General features: G+C 41.2%; 1 protein-coding gene across 5 annotated transcripts in view; it reads right to left on the bottom strand.

Annotated features, from left to right (window-relative positions):
* CHD2 (chromodomain helicase DNA binding protein 2) overlaps positions 1-23,143 on the bottom strand; it is a 124,818-nt gene that overhangs the window by 11,015 nt on the left and 90,660 nt on the right. For 3 of the 5 annotated variants that reach the window (XM_040493748.1, XM_040493749.1, XM_040493747.1), the window contains 9 exons: positions 20,327-20,465; positions 19,984-20,134; positions 18,722-18,844; positions 17,371-17,499; positions 16,295-16,435; positions 14,422-14,556; positions 9,148-9,326; positions 7,115-7,214; positions 4,663-4,876 (listed from right to left, as the gene is read on the bottom strand). In XM_040493748.1, coding sequence (XP_040349682.1) covers positions 4,663-4,876; positions 7,115-7,214; positions 9,148-9,326; positions 14,422-14,556; positions 16,295-16,435; positions 17,371-17,499; positions 18,722-18,844; positions 19,984-20,134; positions 20,327-20,465 — 1,311 coding nt within the window. Of the gene's footprint in view, positions 1-4,254; positions 4,544-4,662; positions 4,877-7,114; positions 7,215-9,147; positions 9,327-14,421; positions 14,557-16,294; positions 16,436-17,370; positions 17,500-18,721; positions 18,845-19,983; positions 20,135-20,326; positions 20,466-23,143 lie in introns of all 5 variants that reach the window. The other 2 variants (XR_005796205.1, XM_040493750.1) reach the window with 2 other exon arrangements.

Raw genomic sequence — 23,143 nt, 5'->3', positions numbered from 1 at the left:
ACGGAGCCTGGAGCCTGTTTCCGATTCTGTGTCTCCCTCTCTCTCTGCCCCTCCCCCGTTCATGCTCTGTCTCTCTCTGTCCCAAAAATAAATAAACGTTGGAAAAAAAAAAAAAAAAAGATAAGTGCTGAATCTGCAGGGAGCAGAAGGCTGAAGACCTACGCCTCAGAAGAGCAGAGCAGTCCAGGTAGTCTCATGGTGCTGAGAAAACCAAGATTCGAGTCTAGGGCCTGCAGAAGATGAGGGGCAGAAAATGCTCCAGGCCCTCTGCTGAGCACTCTGAAGAGCTAAGCCCCAGGAACAGGGGAGCCCAGAGGCAGACTAGACGACTAGACCAGAATGATCGCTTTACACTCCATGTGCCCTTGGGGAGGAAAGAATGAATCCTCTCTAGGAAAGCAACACCACCTGAAGCTTCCATAATTTTTTTTTCAAGTAGGCTCCACACCCTGCATGGAGCCTGGCATGGTGCTTGAACTTACGACGCTGAGATCAGACCTGAACCGAGATCAAGAATTGGATGCTTGACTGACTGAGCCACCCAGGTGCTCCTGGAGCTTCCACAATTTTTAAAACATGGGTTCCCCCACTTAATCAAAAATAACTAGGCATGCCAAAGACAGAACTATATGGATGAAAACCAAGAAAAATAAAACACACAACAGAAAATGATTCACAAGAATTGAGATACTGGACTTAGCAAAGATTTTTAAATAACTGTTAATTCGTATGCTCAAAAACAGAGGAAAAGATGAAGAAAATCAAGTTTTCTAAAAGCTTGAGAATTTTACCAGAAGAATGAAATGTATTTTTCAAAAGAAATCAAATGGAAATCCTAAAACTGAAGTTTAGAAAGAAATGTACACTTCATTAAGATTATTATGGAATATTTGATTCTTTGCAAAATCCTATACTAGGACTTCTATGTATGCTATATGTAGTGTGTGTTTTCACAACTTTCTCGATACTAATTCAAACACAGTACTGTTCTCAATAAGCATTCAAAACAGTATTCAAACATACACTACAGAAAACGTTTGATGGTTCCTCAAAAAATTAAATTAGAATTACCACATAACCCAGCAATTCCCCTACTAGGTATATACCCAAAAGAACTGAAAATAGGTACTCAAAAGTAACTTACACACAGATTTTCACAGCAGTACTATTCACAATAGCCAAAAAGTAGAAACAACCCCAACAGATGAATGGATAACAGACTGTGGTGTGTACCCACACAATGCGAGGTTATTCAGCCACAGGAAGGAGTGAGGTACTGATACCCATTACAACACAGACAGACCTACAAAACCACATTGAGATACCACCTCACGCCTGTCACAATGGCTAAAATTGCAACTCAAGAAACAACACATGTTGGCGAGGATGTGGAGTAAGGGGAATCCTCTTGCACTGTTGGTGAGAATGCAAACTGGTGCAGCCACCCTGGAAAAGTGTGGAGGTTCCTCAAAAGCTTAACAATAGAACTACTCTATGACCCAGCAATTGCACTACTAGGAATTTATCCAAAGGATACAGGTGTCATTTGAAGGGGCACATGCACCCCAATGTTTATAGCAGTGCTTTCAACAATAGTCAAATTATGGAAACAGCGCAAATGTCCATTGACTGATGAGTGGATAAAGAAGATGTGGTACATATATTCACAATGGAATACTACTCAATGATGAAAAAGAATGAAATCTTGCCATCTGCAACAACATGGATGGAACTGGAGGGTTTTATGCTAAGCAAAATAAGAGAAAGATACATATCATATGATATCACTCATATATGGAATTTGAGAAACTTAACAGATGACCATAGGGAAAGGGAAAGAGAAATAAGAACAGAGAGGGAAGCAAACCATATAAATACAGAGAACAAACTGAGGGTTGATGGGGTAGGGGGTTGGGGGGCATGGGGAAAATGGGTGATGGGCACTGAGGAGGGCACTTGTTGGAACGAGCACTGGGTGTCATATGTAAGAGATGAATCACAGAAATCTACTCCTGAAGACTACACTGTGTGTTAACTAACTTGAGAATAAACTAAAAAAAAAAAAAAAAAAAAAAAACCCAATAGTACATTAAGAATAATGAACTATTGGGGCGCCTGGGTGGCGCAGTCGGTTAAGCGTCCGACTTCAGCCAGGTCACGATCTCGCGGTCCGTGAGTTCGAGCCCCGCGTCGGGCTCTGGGCTGATGGCTCAGAGCCTGGAGCCTGTTTCCGATTCTGTGTCTCCCTCTCTCTCTGTCCCAAAAATAAATAAACGTTGAAAAAAAAAATTTAAAAAAAAGAATAATGAACTATTAAAAAAAAAACAACATACAAAACAGCCAAAAAACAAATAATCCAGTGAAGAAATGGGCAAAGACATGAATAGACACTTCTCCAAAGAAGACATCCAGATGGCCAACCAACACATGAAAAAATGCTCCACATCACTCATCATCAGGGAAATACAAATCAAAACCACAATGAGATACCACCTTACACCTGTCAGAATGGCTCACATTAACAACTCAGGCAACAACAGATGTTGGTGAGGATGTGGAGAAAGAGGATCTCTTTTGCACTGTTGGTGGGAATGCAAGCTGGTGCAGCCACTCTGGAAAATAGTATGGAGGTTTCTCAAAAAACTAAAAACAGAACTACCCTACGACCCAGCAATTGCACTGCTAGGCATTTATCCAAGGGATACAGGTATGCTGTTTCAAAGGGACACATGCACCCCCATGTTTATAGCAGCACTATCCATAATAACCAAAGTATGGAAAGAGCTCAAATGTCCATCGATGGATGAATGTGGTATATATATATATATATATATATATATATATATATATACACACACACACAATGGAGTATTACTCGGCAATCAAAAAGAATGAAATCTTGCCATTTGCAACTATGTGGATGGAACTGGAGGGTATTATGTTAAGTGAAATTAGTCAGAGAAAGACAAAAATCATATGACTTCACTCATATGAGGACTTTAAGAGACAAAACAGATGAACATAAGGGAAGGGAAACAAAAATAATATAAAAACAGGGAGGGGGACAAAAGAGACTCATAAATATGGAGAACAAACTGAGGGTTGCTGGAGGGGTTGTGGGAGGGGGGGATGGGCTAAATGGGTAAGGGGCATTAAGGAATCTACTCCTGAAATCATTGCTTCACTATATACTAATTTGGATGTAAATTTTTAAAAATAAAAAATAAAGTTAAATTATAAAAACAAACAAACAAAAAAACATAAACCTTGAAAACAGAAGTCAGACACACATAGTATGATTCCATTAATATGCAATGTCCAAAATACATGAATCCAGATAGACAGGATACAGACTGGGGACTGCGGAGGCTGAGAAGAAGGAATGGGGACAAACGGTCTCCTGGATGTGAGATTTCCATTTGAGGTGATGGAAATGTTTTGCAACTAAGATAGAAGTGGTGGTTGCACAACACTCTGAGTGTACTAAATGCCATTGAATTGGGTATTTAAAATGCTAAAGTTTAACTTAAGATACAAAACAGGTGAATGTAAGGGAAGGGAAGCAAAAATAATATAAAAACAGGGAGGGGGACAAAACATAAGAGACTCTTAAATATAGAGAACAAATTGAGGGTTGCTGGAGGGGTTATAGGTAGGGGGATGGGATGAATGGGTAAGGGGCATTAAGGAAGACACTTGTAGGGATGAGCACTGGGTGTTATAAATAGGGGATGAATCACTGGAATCTACTCCTGAAATCATTATTGCACTATATGCTAACTTGGATGTAAATTAAAAAATAAACAAGTAAGTACATAAATTTTAAAACATAAATTAAAAAAAAAATGAACAAATACATTTAAAAAGAAATAAAAAATAAAATGGTAAAGTTTATGTTATATGATTGTCACCTCAATAAATTTAAACACAGACATATAGATTTTGTTGTTGATCTATAAAGTCAACTCATTCTTTTTAATAATTGATGATAATATTTAGAGTACAAATGTCCTACTATTTATCCAATGATTCTCCTATTAATGGATATTCAAGTTATTTCCAACTTTTTGCCATTCTAAGACTGAATGGCATCCTCATACATACAGAAAAGGGACTTATGTATTTAAGATATTTGAGATTAATTCTGGGAAAGATTGTAGCAATTCACACTCTTAGCAATTTGTATGTATTTCACCCTTTTAACTTTTGTTGATCTGAATGGCCGAAAAAAAAAAAAAAAATTGGTTAGCTTACCATTGCTTTAATTTACATTTCCCTAACAGCAATGCTGGCCATCTTGTCATATTGGCCATTTGAATTTCCTCTTCTGTATGAATTCCCAACTCCTAACCTTTGCCCATTTTTCTATTTGGTTATTCTTTTGTTACCAATTTACAAGGCTCTTTCAGTATTAGCAGTTTTAACCATGTGACTGTCCTATATAATGTAAATTGTTTCTCTCAGTCTGTCATTTGTTTATGATGGTGGCCATGTTCTTCTTAGAGCTGGAGCCTTTTGGATCTTTACTTCATGTGCTGTGTCACTAAGACAAAAGAAGACAGTAAAGTGTTGAAGGAGAATAAAGTACAAAGGTCTAGCTATTTTCGGAAAATACAATGATTCTTTTGGCATCTCTTTTTAAAACTCCACTTAATGACCTACCTGCATTACTAAAGTGTCTCTTGTTGGGGTGATTATAGTTATCTCTTGGGTGTCCATGCATCTGTGGGCCATGGGAGGCAGGCAAGTGAGGCTTCTGAGGGTGAAGGTTGTGTGGGGTGTGGGACTGAGATATCAGGGAGTCCCGGCTGGAGCCTGAGGCCTCTGGTCGAAATGGCTTCTTACCACCAATCACATCATCTTTCTTCTTTTGCTCCTGAGAATAAAAGGAAACCAAAGACTCTTAAGACCCCAAGCTGAATTCCCAAGAATAGTACAGAGGTCACCACCTCTAAGCATTCCCCTCTTTCCCCTCTTCTGGCTTCCAACCTGCCATCTACTATATTCTTATACACCATGTTCATAAGTTTCCCTGAGCTCCCCCTGCTGCTCTCACAAGAAAGTCACGCTCCCCTGGCAAGTCACTGTAAGACCGTGTGCATGGGCTGCTGGGTGCCACTGCACAGGGCCCGCCCAGGACAGATGCCCGGGCTGTCAGCCTTCTCAGAGACTCATCTTGGACCATGTAAAAGTAGGAACACAACTTTCCTAGACTAACTAGAGCAAACAACCTCTGACCAGCCCAGTGGGAACTAGTTCCTACGCCAAAGTCATCAAGCTAAACATCTCAATGTTTATTTACTTCTTTACCACACAAGAAAATGTAATAGAAAAATATTAGAAAATATAATAAGAACAGCAACAGCAAAAAATAACGTAAAGTGCCCTAAAATCTCACTACGAAAGAAATTAATGTCTGCGATTTGGTCCATATCTTTCTAAGCTTGTGTTTATATGTGTGTGTGTTATTTTTTTTTTTTAACAAAAATATTATTTGGTATTCTTCTTTCACTTAACACATTATGAAAATTTTCTCATGTAAACACTTACTTACACTATTGTATTATGGCCGAATAATATTCCCCAGCATGAATATATCATAATCTATTTAATCTATTTTTTATCGTTGGGCATTCAAGTCATTTCCACAATAAACATGTTTAAATCCTTAATTACCTCATTAAATTCTCAGAAGAACTGTTTTTGTCTTTTGACAAATCTGACTGAACTGTCCCTCCAGAAGGCTGTGATAGTGCACACCCCCAGCAGCAGGACCACTATTTTTGTTCAATATGCTAACTGCTGATACTTAGACTAACATGGCCCCTTTACCATCGTGTGTTCAGCTATAAACCCTCATCGTAACTTTCACTCCCCACTACAGGGTCTTTCCCACTATTTCATTCCCTCCTCAGGCTTTTCCTGACTATCCTCGCAAACTTTTATAATGCTTAAAATTTACATTAACGTTCAATGATACTAGTATATTATCTCTATATATTACTACCATATCATATTCTTCTAAATTATAAACTACTTGAGCATACTATTCTACAGTACAACACAATACTAAGCATGTTAAGTTCATGCAACAAATACTTCTAAGCACCTTCGCTGTGCCCAGTACCTTTCCAGGCACTGAGGATATAGCAGAGGATGAGAAGCATAATATCTCTGCCTTTGAGAAGCTGACAGGTTAGTGGAGGAGGTATTAAATGTCCAGAGACTGGCTCTAAATGGCTGATTTGGGGGCCCTAAAGGGCTGATGTGGCAGGTCAGCAGATCTGTGAATGGGCATGTCTTCAAAATCAGCTAAGGCATTTATGTGCCCATCCCCCTATAACAAAGAAGGGAAGGAACTTCTGGGCACCTTCTCATGTTGGCTCCTTTACATGAGTAGCTGGGACGTTACATACAAACGCGGGAAGGAACACCAAGTATACGTGACCCAGAAAAGAACAAAACAAGTATTTTCTGCCCACATGACTTATCAAGAGCCACGTTTATAAGCTACCACAAGACGAGAGAATAAATGATTATGGGCATAAGAACGCAGGGTAGGGGCGCTTGGGTGGCTCAGTTGGTTAAGTGTCTGACTTCGGCTCAGGTCATAATCTCACAGTCCATGAGTTCGAGCCCTGCGTCAGTCTCCATGCTGACAGCTTAGAGCCTAGAGCCTGCTTCAGACTCTGTGTCTACTTCTCTTTCTGCCCCTCACCCTCCCTCCTTCCCTCTCTCTCTCACTCTCTTGCTCTCTCTCAAAAATAAAATTAAAAAAAAGAATGCAGGTAACAACACCTTGTCAGAATTTTAACACTCTTTGGTTCTAACAGATTGGCTATTTCAGCCACCGAGTCTGTCACTTTCACTACCAGTGCAGTGTGCTGAGAAAGCGCAGAGCTAAAACGGCATAGGAGCACACAGTACAGGGAGGCAGGGCTGTGGTGGACCTGAACATCCGTCTGTGAGGGGAGGGCAGAGAACCAGGGACCCTTCTAGCACCAAAAGTATCATTTCATGACCATCTCCCCAGGGAAAAACAGTAACTAAGGAATTGCTCCGTGCAACTGGCTTTTATCTGTTAGTACGAATTAGGATTAAATTTGTATTTTACCTCCTCTTCTTGAGATCTTTTCTTATGAGCCATCTTGTACAACTTATGCAATTTTCGAGCATCAAATTCTGTAAACTTGGAAACAAAAATCCATAGGTTCCTAAAAAAAAAAATAATAGTTCTAGTAAATTACAGAATTTTTAAAATAACTTTTTATTCTCTTTATGGATGGCAAGCTACTGAATTCTGCAATGGATACTCTCCAAGTGTAGAAATTAAATAACAGGAACATTCTTTCAGGTCTGTGTTTCATTAACACTCCTTCAGATGCCGTGTCCACAGAGTTTGACTGAGGGGTCTGGAGACGAAGGCTCTGTTTCCGAGCTAAAATCCCTTATTTCACTGGCACTCAGGAAAGCCCTGGAGTCTTCCTCCACGTTCTGCACTTCCTGGATTCTGCCACCCAACCCGTCATTACCATCTTCCAGGTGGAGACCTCCATACACTCGGGCATCTCCGTGCTCCTGCCCCTTCTCCTCCCAGTTGTCACCACAAAGTCTATCCTTTCTTCCTGAAAACTCCCAAGAGGCGCCTCCACTGTAATTCCACCACATCCACCCCAGCAAGGCATTACAGTGAACAGGAGAGTGCTGGGCAAAACAGGTGTCTAGAACAAGGAGGCAGGGGTACTGGCAGTGAGCTGGAAAAGGAGTCTCACCTCTCTCCACACAATGAAGACAAGAGTTTCACCATGTCACGCCACCCGCAGGAACCACGGGTTCCCTAAGTAGTAAACCTGCTGCATCAGGTGCAAAGCCATCGGTGGTCTTAACAAACTGTCTTTAAACCCTAAAAACCTCCCAGCCCCCCTTCTCACTGTCTCACTTTGAAGCCTTCGCCAAAGCCTGGAAACTCTCCTCATCTAAGCAAGTCCACCCTGCGCATGCCCACTCGCCTGCCTCTCAGAAGAGTTTCCTCCGACTGCTCTTCTGCAGGCCCTTCCTCCTTCTCGAACACCTACCACACACATGGTCTCACAATCACCACTTCATAAAGGGCCGTCGAGTGGACAAAGACCTTCTTATGAACTACTGTTAGCCAGAACCACAGTACCTGGTACAATTAAACACAGACAGGCCCTAGGTCACGGGAGGAATCCTAGCTTCACAGACTATGTACTAGGATGACCTTTTGTTATCTTCCAACAGAGATTAAGTTGGGTAGAAATACATCCCAGAGGCTAGCTAGGTACAGGAAGAAGCTGGTTAACAGTATAAAGGGGAATAAAAGTAACATTTAAAGCTTAATATCTTTTTAATGGGTGTGAAGCATGCTACAGATAGCATCATGGCGAAGTTTTCTTAAATCTATTTTTCACTCAAAACCAATCCACTGAGATTGGGCAAATTATACCTAAATAATTATATTAACCATGAAGTATAGGAGTTCAAAGACTGTGGATTTTAGAGACTCAGTGTTACAATGATTTTTGAGGAAGACACTCCAGTTATTTTTGTCAAATATCGTAAGTGAATATATAAATGAATATATACGAGCCATGATATGCCTTAAAAACTGAAGTTCTGTATTAAACTGTATTAATACAAATGACTACTAGCGTTCTTTTTAATTATCAGAGAGAATAGAGAAATCACAGTTCTGGTGATTTTAACCTTTGTGTGACTCGTGTGTTAGTAAAGAACTGATCAAATAGTTTTTATATCTGACTAGCAACCTGAGGTGGGTGAAGTAGTGAGACCAGATGATTTTTATCCCTTCCAGGCTTACAGACCAAGTCCTTGTTCTGAGAATAGGCCAGCAAATTCGGTACTCCTGCTGTTCTCTTGTAAAAAAAATGACATCATCCTACCTATTTCAAAGACTGGTCTCAGTGGAATGACCTACTGCAGGAAAATGAAATTGAAGCCTGCAGGTACGTTGCCAATAGATGATTTTTATTGGGGGAAAGATTTTCATTAGGTGGTTATGTCACCCTTTATAAAACAAGAACAGATTCCCCCCCCCCCCCCCCCCCCACACACACACATACACTGTCAAATCAAACAAGGCATTCTGAGACCAAGGCCACTCACCTCCTCCACAGTTTGATGTGCTCCTGGTCTGAGTAGGCTTTAAGGCACTCGGCTATCCGGTCTCCGATTTTCAGCAGGCAATTTCGGGTATGCTCCAGCTGTTCCTGCACATTGAGCCCCTTGTCGGGTTTGTCCAGCTGTTTCAGTGCCTTTTTCACGGGCCTCATCCTCTCTTTGCACTGGAACAGGCCAACAGAGTAGAGATATAAAACACTTGCAGCAAAGACACCTTGTCTTTGGTTCCTGTGACCTAAATTCCCAGAGAAAACCCGGCCCACTCTCACGCCATGTTACCCTAGAGGAGGAATGGGTTAGAGTCAGGGGAACAAGTGTAAGTATTAAGTCAGGAAAACCTGAGGTGCAGGTCCCAACAGCATCTCTTAGAGTGAAGACCTCTACACCTTTCCTTTATTATAGCTCAAAATGCTTCTGTTTCCTCACCTGCAACAGGGGCATGATAATGCCTCTTAACTCTTAAGTCCATTATGAAGATCCAATGAGAAGCGAAATTACAGACCTAACCTAGAAACTTCTCACCACCATCTAAACTATCTAAAACTGCAGGATAAAATATTTACAAGTCCTTCAGGCTTATAAGAAACTACGTGGGTAGCTTCCAGATAAAGATGGTGGGCTAAACACCAGAATCATTTTCTCCTCCTGCCCAACTCCACTAACACAACAGTAAAGGGAGGGTCTTAAAAAGAGATAAGCCCATAAAGACAAGGGAAAATGAGAGAGAAAACAAGAGCCACAAAATATTGGCAGCAAGGGAAATCACTCAACAGACCTAACAGGCGAACCAACCTGGTTTATACTACAAAATTCCCCCCAGAGTCTCTCTAGACACCTCTGCAAGTAGGAGAGGGTGAAAACTAAGGATTGGGTTTTTTTTTTTTTTTTTTTTTTAATTTTTTTTTCAACGTTTTATTTATTTTTGGGACAGAGAGAGACAGAGCATGAACGGGGGAGGGGCAGAGAGAGAGGGAGACACAGAATCGGAAACAGGCTCCAGGCTCCGAGCCATCAGCCCAGAGCCCGACGCGGGGCTCGAACTCACGGACCGCGAGATCGTGACCTGGCTGAAGTCGGACGCTTAACCGACTGCGCCACCCAGGCGCCCCAGGATTGGGTTTTTTCAACAATGCTTAGAAGTAACTGATACCCAGAGTCACAAGAGACGCCCAAATCTCCAACTCTGCCCAGCAAAAGATGTGGAAGTTATTCTCTGGAGAGTATGAAGGAAAGGTCTCTGAACTGGGCTACATGGGCACAGCCAAGAGGCAAGGCTGCCGCACTGAAACAGGAGCATATGGACATATGCACACTAGATGAGCCATCACCTGGCCTTCTGCCTCCCAGACTCCAGAATGAAGACAGCCAGGCCTTCGCCCTCCACTCAGGAGATGGGAGGATTCTTCTCCACAAAATCTGACCATCTAAGAGGAGGAACTACACACTGGAAGCCTCCCAAGGCAGCAGCCCTACCACATCACCCATGGTGAGCACTCAAAGTTGATCAGGCTCCACCCACGTCAGATGGCTAGGCCCCTACTCCTAAATGTGTGTGCAGACAATGATAACCAAGCCATTTGAAAAAATATCTAACATGAATGATGGAAAACAAATTCAACAGAAATATAAAAACATTCAAGAGAACCATGAAGGGGTGGGAGTGGGGGGGAGATCTGGGAAATAAAACATGACAAGAGAAGTAAAAAGCCTGAAAGAAATAATGTGAGGCATGCCCGGGTGGCTCAGTCGGTTAAGTATCCAACTCTTGATTTCGGCTCAGGTCAAGATCTTATGATCATGGGATTGAGCCCCGCATTAAGCCGTGCTGGGTGTGGAGCCTGCTTAAGATTCTTTCTCTCCCTTCCTCTGCCTCTCTCCCCCACTTGTGCTCTCTCTCAAAAAAAAAAAGAAAAAAAGAAGAAGAAAAGACATAATGTGAGATAAAGTGAAGGGCATCTCCTAGAAAGTAGAATCTAAAAAGCAGAAATGGAAAATAAAAAAGGTAGTAATATTGGGAACCATCCCAAGAGTTCCATATCCAAAACAGAAAGTTCCATAAAGTTAAAACCAAGAATTAGGAGGAAATTACCACAAAATAATTCAAGAAAACTTTTTCGGACCTATAGAGAATGGTTGTCAACGGCTTACATACTTGGCACAACAAACTACCAAGGCACAAGATCATGACATTTCAGAATGATGAAAACCCCACAAACTTCTATCACTCTGTGATAATTCCTTCTGTTTACTTTTCAGAGTTATACCTCAATTTTAAGAAAAAGGACACAAAATAGAAAAGTGTACCACAACCTGGAAGATACCTAGAACAACTGTTATGAGTAACAAATTAGTATCATGAATGTATAAAGGGCACTATAGAAAAGGTAGGAACAAACAAATTACCCTAAAATAGGCAAAGGATATGCACAGGCAATTTCTTAGAAACATGAATGCCTAACAGATACGAAAACAAGTGTTCACCTACGCCACTGATCAATAGTTCATACTTCTCAGATAAGCAAAAATTAGGAAGTCAGAAATTACCAAGTGTTTCTAAGACTGGGAAGCAACTGGAACTCAAGTTCACTGTGAAAAGGAGTGTATAAAATCTCCATAATTGCCTTCAAGGTTAATTCAACAGTACCTAGGAAAGTGATGGGTGTGCATGCAAGCCCTAGGAAGACCCAGGACTAGAGAAACGTTTACATGTGTAAATGAAAATATTTACATTTTTCGGGGTGCCTGGGTGGCTCAGTTGGTTGAGCATCCAACTTCGGCTCAGGTCATGATCTTGCAGCTCGTTGAGTTCAAGCCCTGCATCAGACTCTGTGCTGACAGCTCAGAGCCTGGAGTCTACTTCGGATTCTGTGTCTCCCTCCCTCTCTGCCCCTAACCCACTTGCATTCTGTCTCTGTGTCTCTCAAAAATAAATAAACATTAAAAAAACATTTTTTTAATAAAATATTTAAAACAATTTTGCTATTTTTAGTAGTAAACATTTGGAAAACCTCAAGGTTCATCTACAGGAGAAACCATGAACTATAGAAGTCTTAATACAGAATAATACGAAAAAAAATTATTTTAATTTTTAATTTTTTTGTTAAGTAAGCTCTACATCCAACGTGGGACCTGAACTCTAGACCACGAGATCGAGAGTTGCATGCTACACCAACTAAGCCAGCCAGGCGCCCCGAAAGTTTAAACTACTAACATGGATAAACCTCAAAAAATAGAGATGCTGCGAGAGGAAAATCAAGTTACATGACATACACAGCGTGGCATTTATATCAAGTCTTTGAATACGGAGAGCAAGATAATGTGCTGCGTATGGAACTTAGGAGGCTGTGCAGTAGAACAGTTAAGAACCCAGGCATTCATGCCCAACTGTCTGGGTCAAACCTCTGTGCCACATCTTAACTGTGGTGACACTGGACAACTTATGTGACTCTCTTTACCTTATTTTTTAATAAGTAGAGTGGAGATAACTACCTACCTCATAAGATTGTTGTGGAGAAAAAGCCCTAAATGCACACAAACAGTGCCTGGCTGTTTATGTGACCCATTATGGTCTTTATAGACAAACAAAAGTCCTAAAACTCTTAAACCAAGCACAAGAATGACATCTGGACCTAAAACCACCCTTATTCCTGGGGAAGGTAAGAAAGGAGAGGTGTGGGTTTAGAGTCAGAAACACCAGGGACTTCAACTTTACCCTCAGTCTTAAAAACTCACATTTGACAAGGCTTCATGGCACCTGTATCAATGTCTCTCGTATTCTTTACATTTTTCTACATTTTTTAAGGATTTCATAATCCTTAGCACAATTAAAAGAGCCAATATGTAAGATCATTCTGAAAACGAAAATGGTACACAGAAGCACTAGCTGGGGTTTCCTCTCAGAAATACTGGGCTAAGGACAAACCAGGATACAGATCAGACAGCTGGCTGTACAGTGAACTTACCCCTTTCAGATAGCTTAAATACTCAAATACTGATGTATCTTTTACTTTAGAGATACTTCTTCAGATACACTTCTTACACCTAAGTGTACTTGACGTAAGAAAGTAGTCCCCATCAGAGAGCTCAGGGCAGAACAGTAACAGAGGAGTAAGATAAATGAGAGAAGGAAGAATAAAAAATAGATGTGTGTATAGATTTGGGGGAACACAGAGACAGGAGTAACGAGAAGACTACCTTACAGGATGAGGTCAGTATCCTACCCTCTGCTGCCACACAGCAGGAGTATTTTGAAATTTGGAAGACCAGGTTCTCTTTGAGACTGAATTAACTACTCTAGCGAGCTGTGATTTATGCAAGGTTGGGCAGAGGAGGTGAGGGGACTCATGGAGCACACAGTCCAGTGAAGAACCTGCAGCTCCGGTGAGGGGCTAAGGTCGCCCTTAAGGACACACTGGACTGTTTCCAATCCCACATGAGACCTGGGCCGTGCCCCTAGCACCGCAGTACAGAGCATGGAAGGTAACACCAGGCTCACCACTGCTCCAGTGCACTCAGCCAGTACCCTGGCCGCGTCTCGTGTCATGCTGTCCCCTTGTTCTCACCACACAAGCCACAGTGGCCTTATGTAACCCCCTTACTGCACCATAGGCAGTTCTGCCACACAGCCTTTGTGCATGCTGCTGCCTTGTCCTGGCATGTTCTTCTCTGCCCTCATCTCCTGTGACTTCTTCCTCTTCCTTCAGAACCCAGTTTGAACATCACCTCCTTAAACATGCCTTCCCAATAGCCCCTGCCTGGGTCCGCTCCCCTTCTCACAGGATCTTCAGAGCATCTGCTGTACCCCCCCGCACATCCCCATCACAGTAGCACAAGCACAATCTGTGTGCCTATCTGACTATCTCCCCCACTCAAATGTAAAGTCTGCAGTGACAGAAACAGTCCTCTTTGCAACACAGTAGGTAACTCCAGGGGCTGGCACACAGAAAGTATTTAGGAAATGTTACCTCAGTTAACACTAGGGTTTCCCAAATGCCTCTAAGGGCCACTTGCAGCCTTTCTGAGTGGGAGCACAAGATATGAAATCGATCCCCCAAACTCTCTCCCCAGAGAGTGAGTAAGAAAATCTCTTCCTGCCAGCCTGTTCCAGAGCAAAAGGTCTTTAGACAGTAGAAGCAATGTGTTCCCAAGTAATATACTAACACTCAGGCCAACTGCGGTTGTGTGGCTGACCTGAGAAAGACGGAGCCACGGCAAGCACTGTGGCCACACACACCAGCACCCCTCAATTTTAAGACTTACTATGCTGAATGTCTCCTGGTCCAGATCATCATCCTCATCCTCTCCAATGGGGACAGGCTCACTTCCTGCTGTAATATGGACAGGACCCTGAGATCGCTTTGATTTACTTGAAGATTTGGCATCACCACCTTTAGGCTTTTAAAAAAGAGTTACAAGGAATCATTGTCATTTGTGCAATCCTGCCTTGTAAGCTGGACTTCTTACCTATGTCACATCACTCCAGTGGGGAAATGTGACGGACTCAGTTTATAAAAAGGGTAAAATGAAGTCTTCAGAAACACCATGTAATCAAATCTACACAATTAACAAATGGCTTAATCACACATCATTTCCATTTCTTTCTCCAAAAAACCAATTATAACTTCAGCTTCAGAACAACGCTATTTTGGCTTCTATCCCCTCACCATAAAATGCACAAAAACGCCATCAACAGGCTAAGATTATAAATTGCCAAAGCTCTTGTAAAGTATCATGTAGCAACTTTTATTAAGAGCTTATGAACATACACTTTGATGAAGAAATCTGTATTAACTTTAGTACTGTAAATGACCTGAAATGCACACAAATCCACATGGATAAATCTCATTTATCCATGAAAGGATGCAGAAGGATGAAGATACATACTTATACACTGACTTCACGTATGAACATTTGAAAACCTAATAGTATGCTTTGTTTACGATTCTTTAATACATGGTAAAAGTATAAAAACACAGATAGGAAGGTTTCAAACCATGAGAGGAAAAAACAGGGAGGCAGAGTCAGGAAATCAGGTAGAAGGAATGGAGGGGGCTTCAACAGTGCTGGTAAGGTATGCACAAAATACAAAATACACCAGCCAAACAAAAGGCACTTGGAATAAACATGACAAAATGTTGGTAACAGTTATACATGGGTGGTGGATGAGTGGATGTTTGGTACACTGTTCCTCGTGCTTTTATTTTGGAAATGTTTCACTTAAAAAAAAAACTGATTATCTTTCTGTGGGAGCACAGATGCAAAGGTATCTGGCACAGGTTTTCCTAACATAAAAAATTTCAAAGTGATTTCAATATGGGAAGCTTACATTGCTTCCAAGATATATAACCAAACAGAACCTTCTTTATTCAAAGTGATTTTAACACTTATTCACTTGGAATGTTGTTTCTGATGTACTGCTGAATTTGGGAGAAAGGGCTACCCAAAGAGTCTGAGTTGGTCTTCATTTTATAGTCATCCGTATAAAACAAAAGTTCCAAAGGGACTCATCAAGAAATCTACTATAGAAATCACTGGATGATGGGATTATAGTAGATATTTGTTTGTATGTTTTAATGATTAAGAGTGAATTACAAAATAATTTTATCAGAAGTCAGCAAGCATACAAGCAACACTCTACCAGAAGTCTGTGGTTTAGAATTAACTTCTTAAAACTCCCAAAGCAAAGGTTCTAGAATAGCAGCGTTTTTCATCCATTTCTACTCTAAACACTTCTCTGGATATATTTGGTTCAACTCCTAAACCCGTCAAATATTCAAATTCACCTATGGATTATATTCTTCTACCATGAACGTAAGAACATATTTCAAGTCATTACCTGTGAATGCAGATTTCTCTCACCTGTCCTATGTCATTCAAAACTTCCCCTCTGAAATGTTATGAAAGATCAAAGGCCTTCTATATTAAAAAAAAAAAAAAAAAAAAAAAAAAACCCAAACTGCACATTCCCCTCTCTGTAAGAGGAGGTGCGAGCATCCCCCCGACAACCCCATCCTTCCTTCTTAGATGTGCCCATAAAGAGACGATGATTTCCAGACCCTCAAACGCCATTCTAAATCCTCGAAGAAATTTCAGAGGCTGTGGGTTATCTCAGTAAGTAGAAGGACACTGATACCTTCTCTTTCTTATCTTTTGACTTCTTCCTCTCCTTGTCCCCTTCTTTGTCTTTCCTAGAACTCATTTGTTTCTCCTTGTTCTCCTTGTTCTCTTTCTTCTTCTGTTTCTTTTTCATTGGACTTTTTTCTAAGCCATCATCCTAGAAAACAAACAGGGCTATGAGCTTTAGCCACAAACTTTGTATCTACTCGCCTACTTTCTAGAGAGGAGCAACCGTCTACATTGGTTCATCACTACATCTACACTTGGAAGCTTGTTTTCAGGCTTACAGCCTTAATGCATGCACTCACACAACTCTAAACTCCCCAATGATAAATAACCAGTTAGGCCTGGAGCCGCAGATGCTCTTGACTCACATCTCTCTAATTCTCACAGCAACCCTTCAACCAGAGGCATTATCATTCCCATTTCACAGACAGAAAAAACTGAGGCCCAGAGATGTTATATACCCACCACCTAGTAACTGTCAAGGTTGCTAGTTTTTGAATTCGCATATGCATGACAAACCCATGCCACTTTCTGCACCCACTGCTGATCCTCTTGGAGCTAATCTCAAAGTACCATCACACCCAAAGGGAAACGACATAAAATCCCATAAAGTTGTTACTCCCTGAAACAACACACCAAATGCTACCAATTTTTCAGTTTGCTCAGGCCAGAGGTCTCACAAGCTGCCAAGTCCCGGGCCAAACCTGACCCACAGAAGCGTTCTGTTAGCCCACGAAGCACTGAACAGCAGAGCCGCTGCCCCTCGGCATCAGGCACGAGGCCCCTGGTGAGCCACAGTCCCCACCACTCCCTAACCTTTCTCACCGCAAGGCTTGGTGTCGTGTGCCATTTATCACTTCACCTTGCACGGGTCCCTTCATTTACTTCCACTATCTAGGACTCTGCAATGGCCGACTTAAATGAACCGATTCCCCTCTCACAGGTTAAACAAAGACATATAGATTCTATTTTCACTTTATTGACTTTGCATATAAACCAAACACATCTTGAATGGTTTTATATATACCACTTGGCAAAATAAATGTAGCCTACAAGCAAACCGTCAACTGAAATCCAGCCACATACCTTTACTTCTCCCTCTTCCGATGGATTGTCTGAGTGTCTAGGTGATGAAAACTCAATCCCATGCTCATCTTTCAGCCTGGGCTCTTTGTTTTCCTTCTTTACTCGAGGCTTCCGCTTCTTTAATTTGGCCTGGAAGAGAGAGAAAATGATGTTAAAACCACAAATCAAGTCCCTTAAAAAGCATGACCAGGTAACATTAGGACTCTTCGGAGCAGGAGCAGTCATACAATTCAAACGAGAAGATTCAAAGGCAATTCAAAGCATGCAACTTATTCTACCTGGGGGAAAAAAAAAGGAGAACAGTCATGTAGGCCCTATACAGGTCCCTATGCCACATAAAAGCCTCCACATCCTTGAACCTATGGATTCCAGTATTTGGAATTCACACTAACGATAGAATACAGAAGAATTGGAAAAGCACCTTTATGCACAAAAGTACCAATAAATTTAATGTGAGACATAACAGTGACATTTGAAAATCGAGAAGTACACTCTATCTAAAAATTAGGAAAAAGGTTAAAATATGGATCCACTCCAACATGGTTCAGAAATCTACAAGTATAAACATGACCTAATCTGTCCCTCCAGAACCTAATGTACACTTCATACTCAACATGCTGTCTGGAGAATGGCACTACTTATGACACTATAATATTAAAAATGATCAGAAATGAAATGTGACTTTATATAAAATTTGTTTTGTTTATAATACAGGGAAACCAATGCAAACGGCAGAGCTCTCAGAGGACTAGGAACCAGCACCCACAAAGGCTGCTAGTACCAAATATAACCGCTCTCCTCCTCACTGTGATTCTCATTTGAAATGAAAAATTGGGAAAATAAAAGCAGATTAAGGTTTAGATGGGTTCACTGGCAACTCTGCTGGTATTCTTCACTGAGCAGGTAAGGCAGTCCTAACTGAACCCACCGAATCCACTAACCATCCATTAGACCTACGGGACCCATCCTTCAAGCAGCCCAGAGTTAGCTACACCAGGTAAACCTGGTGGTACTCATACAACAACCAGTATACCATGTTCCAAAATTGAGGAAGCAGCACAAAGAAACAGTAAAAGCATATGTCTGGAGGTGGGGCTGGGAGAGGTGAGGACTATTTTGAGGCAATACTGGAGGACAGTGGGCTTGTAAGAAAGGTGCCAAGATGTTTAGGTCAATTACCGAATGAACTTTTCTATTATTACCAACCAAAACATCATTATTGCACCCTCAAAAGCAACACCTGACTATGGAATGTACCTCCTGGAGAGGGCAAGCATCCCTTCTCCTACCTAATTCTGCAGGGTTGGAGCCTCGGCCCGCTGAAGGATGCCCGGTCGGCTGCCCCACTCACCTCTTCCCCGCCCGTCACAGCCCCCTTCTTCTCCAGACTCTTCCTGAGCAGCTTCAGCAAGTAGTCCGCCCGGGTCTGCAGCTGCTTCCCCTGCGGCTTTTTATCCGACTCCACGGGCAGAATCTTCAACAGGAAAGGAAGAAAAGCACCCGCCACCACCCATGTCCCGGTTAGTGGATCCGGATACACAGAAACAACAAAGAACTGAGCAGTCCTTTCCCTCCCCAACCACCCGAAATACAGATAAAGCCTCAGATCCTATCTCACGTCCATGGCTCCCGGTCACTGAAAATCCCTCATGAGCCGTTCTCGTTTTACAAAATGGGATGGAGAAATCCAGCTCTCCCACTGGCTCCTACCTGTGCTGTTAACAGGGTAGAACAACTCAGGTAGGAGGGGCTTGTTGGCTTCATCTGCTAGAGCATCCCAGCCGTCGTGGATTTCCTCCTTCCAGGAGCAGGGAATCCCTGGAGCTAGGTTAAAGCTTCGTTTTAGATTGAAAATGCTTCTTAGAGCATTGCCGGAGAGCACTGAGCTATGCCAGGACGTGGTCCGTCCCTGCTACCACGGTGGGACCTCTCGGGCCAGACTGGATTTGGTCTCAGTGCTTATGGCAGGGTGCTGTCACCCTCTCAGAACACCACACGTGGGATGAGCATTGTTTGACGTGCCAGGAAAAGCCCTGCCAGGAGCACAACGTGGAGCGCGTCCTACTAAAGTTTGAGCCAGTCAGCTTTCCCTGCTTACAGCTCTGAGCACGGCCTCACTGTCTGGTAGCCTGACTGCTACGGGTAGGGTGGGAGGCTCGATTCTGTGGGAGACGTACAGCCAAGGTTTAATCCCATTACAAAAAACACCAAGGTGTGGCTCACTCTGTGTGCAGAATGGAAATAGGACTGCTTCAAATACAGTTTTAAACAAGCGGCCAACAATTAAGGCCGAAGAATCCTTGTATTATTAATAATCTTACCCTGGTATTTGTTGCAATGACATTTGATGTACCTTCAAGAAGAATTAGAATTTTAAGATTTCTCCTGTGATTTCCCCAAAATTTCACCTGGCTATTATCTTCATCTATGTAACAGTGCCCCAGTCCACCAAAGATGGTAATATTCCCCAAAACAAAGAAATCCCAGGAATTTACTACTGTACTAATTTCAAATTTGATCCCCCACCCCCCAGAAAATAGTTAAAAATAAGTTATCAAAAAATATATATTATTCAACAAATCTGGAAATCTCCAGCATCACAGATTTACTTACTTTGTCAGTTAACTTAAGCTCTGGATCCGTTTTAATTAACTCCCAGTTTCCATAGCCATGCTCATAAATTCCCAGGAGTAAACGCGAATCATCCTCTACCCCCCACTCGACATCAAAATGTGCAGCTTTCACTCGGCAGGTTAAGCAGTATCTAGAGGGATTTCAAAAACAGGAGGACATGAGAGGGGGGCCCTTTCAAATTTGGAAATGAACACAAATGACACAAAGTATCTGATGTATTTTACAAAAGACAGTGAAAACATGACCTGACAATCCATGACTTAACCCCAAATCCACTTTCTTACAACACAACCACTCATGAGTATGCACAGGACAGACTCACTTTTTTTTTTCTTCAGGGTCCACAGGGATAGATTTATGCAGCATCTCAAACTCTTCCTCATGTTGTATAATGGATTTCACATTAACCTGAACCCCAGATATTTTGATTGTTGGGCCTCTCTTTTTCCCTGGTCCTTTCCCTGAAGAACACCAATTTCACATTAGTTAAGTGAGAATTTTCTGGAGTTCCAACTCCTATTCACTAGAAATCGATCTGTGGCTTATTGTTATAGTTCAAAGATATAATCTAAAATCAAAAGTTTCTCAATTAATGTTTATAAAGTAGCCTCCAAATAATTCTCCAGATTTTTAAGATTTAGGATTTTTTTTTAATCCACTGGTATTTATAATTCTATTTTAACTTTCCTGTTTGTTTTATACTTTGGTTATAAAATTAAAAGTAAAAAAGATTTGGAAGGATGAATAGTAATACTGATTTCTTTCATTTTCTAACTATCCTCTTAACAATTCAAGAAAACTTGAAATTTTTTTTTATGTTTATTTATTTTGAGAGAGAGACAGACAGACAGACAGACAAAGAGAGTGCAAGCAGGGGAGGGGCAGAAAGAGAAGGAGAGAAAGAACCCCAAGCTCACAAACTGAAGAGACCATGACCTGAGCCCAAATCAAGAGTAGGACACTTAACCGACTGAGCCACCTAGGAGCCTCAAGAAAACTCCAGTGTTACAAAGATGATCTTCTCCATGAAAAAAGTAGATCAAGTTAATACCAACTGAAATGATGAACATAAGGTGTCATGGAAAGACTTCTTTAGCCCTAGTGCCAGATTAAAATAATCCTAGAATTAAAGATGAAACCCAGTCAAATCTAGTCATAGTCCAACACAAGATGATGACACTTGTCTATGAAAGAAAAAAATGGCTCAGAGCCTGAAAAAAAGATTTTTTTGTTAACATTCAAGTTGATGAAATGATGCTATGATTATAAACCATCATTTAGATACTCTTCTGTAACCCACTAGAATTCATTTGCAAATGCTATTCCCAATACAGAAGAGAGTTGGAACAGAATGTGAGAAAGTGGGAAAGGCACTTCTCTAAAACTCAGAAATCTGGATTTATTCCCAAATCTGCACATAGTACCCCTTCCTCCCTTCCCTTTTCTCATTCTCACTTCTAGTTATTAACCTGAGTATCAGTTTCCCCACCTTAAAATAAAAGGATTACAACAGAAAAACGGGCAAAGGACAGAGACAACTCACAGAGAAGCAAATACAAATGATTCCTAAACATTTGAAAAATACTCAACCTCACTCACAAGAAGAAAAATGCAAATTAAATATATATGCATCCCATTTCTGACCTATCATGTTGAAAAATTCAAAAATTTGAGAAAATTATGTTGGTGAGACCAAGAGACCAACACCCTCATTCAATGCTTGGTGGGAGAGAATGGTGCAAAATGGAAAGCATACACAATTATCTACCACAACACTGTAAAGCAAAAGATTATACAGCTGAATGTCCCTTAACATATGGTATATCAGTAACAGACTATGCAAGTCTTAAAAAGAATAAAAATCAGACAGTGGGAAAAAGATGAATCGTTTTTAATGGTATGGAGATATACAGTAACCATACAAAAAATAAATAAAATTGGGGGGGTGCCTGGGTGGCTCAGTCGGTTAAGCGGCCGACTTCGGCTCAGGTCATGATCTCGCGGTCCGTGAGTTCGAGCCCCGCATCGGGCTCTATGCTGACAGCTCAGGGCCTGGAGCCTGTTTCGGATTCTGTGTCTCCCTCTCTCTGACCCTCCCCCGTTCATGCTCTGTCTCTCTCTGTCTCAAAAATAAATAAACGTTAAAAAAAAAATTTTTAGAAATAAATAAATAAATAAATAAATAAATAAATAAATAAAAAAAATTGGGTAAGTCCAAGTGGGTCAGAGATATAAAAGTAAATGAAATCATACAAGAGGAGAAAAAGTCACAGTGAATTCCTTTTTATCCTGGGAGTAAAGGAAATGTTTTTAACGGACTCAAAACCTAAACACAATAAGGTAAAAAGACGGATACATTTGATTATATAAAAAATTTAAGTTTTTTTAAAATGCCATAAGCAAAGTAAAAAGACAAATTACACACTATAGGGGAAAACCAGGAACTTCCATCAGAAAAAGAGATCCTAAAAATTAAGACCAACAGCTCAAAAGAAAACAAAGCAGAAAATGGGTGGTTCACAAATGGCTCTTAGAAAAACCTTACTCATTAAAAGAAAAACAAGACACCATTTCTCACCTATCATCTTGGCAAAAACCCAACCATTTGACAATATCCTGTTTGTGAGGCCTGTAAACACCACCAATATCCATTGCTGGTGGCAGTATAAATGGTACCAGACGGTTGGAGGAGAATTTAGCAAATTCCAACCAAGTCCTACTTCCCCAGGACCCAGCAAACCCCTTCCAGAAACCAATCCAAAAGATACGCTGGCAGAGATACGAAACAGCATATCCATTAGACTACAAATTCACTGTGGCTTTCTTTAAAATGGCTAAAAACAACCCAAATATTTGTTGCTCGGGAACAATGAAGTCCGAACTAACATTTACTACGTGGTGGAGCACTGCAAATGCAAAAGGAGTGATCTCCGCACGTGAAAATACGAAGAACACAACAGGGGAAACACACACACACACTGAAATTCTTACAGAGAAACAGTAAAAAGATAAACCCTAAAGTATTATTAGAAACACCAACCTATGGGGGAAGAAGAAAGCAGGACTGGGGGCTGGGATGAAAGTAAGATTCTCTAAATGAAACTTGTTTCAGAGTTTTGGAGCTTTGGACCATGTAAAT

The sequence above is a fragment of the Herpailurus yagouaroundi genome, unplaced genomic scaffold (genome assembly GCF_014898765.1).
Source record: "Herpailurus yagouaroundi ecotype Mexico unplaced genomic scaffold, PumYag 185, whole genome shotgun sequence".
NCBI classification, from domain to species: domain Eukaryota; kingdom Metazoa; phylum Chordata; class Mammalia; order Carnivora; family Felidae; genus Herpailurus; species Herpailurus yagouaroundi.
Note: the sequence above shows the minus strand (reverse complement) of the source record. Positions and strands in the feature narration are given on the sequence as shown.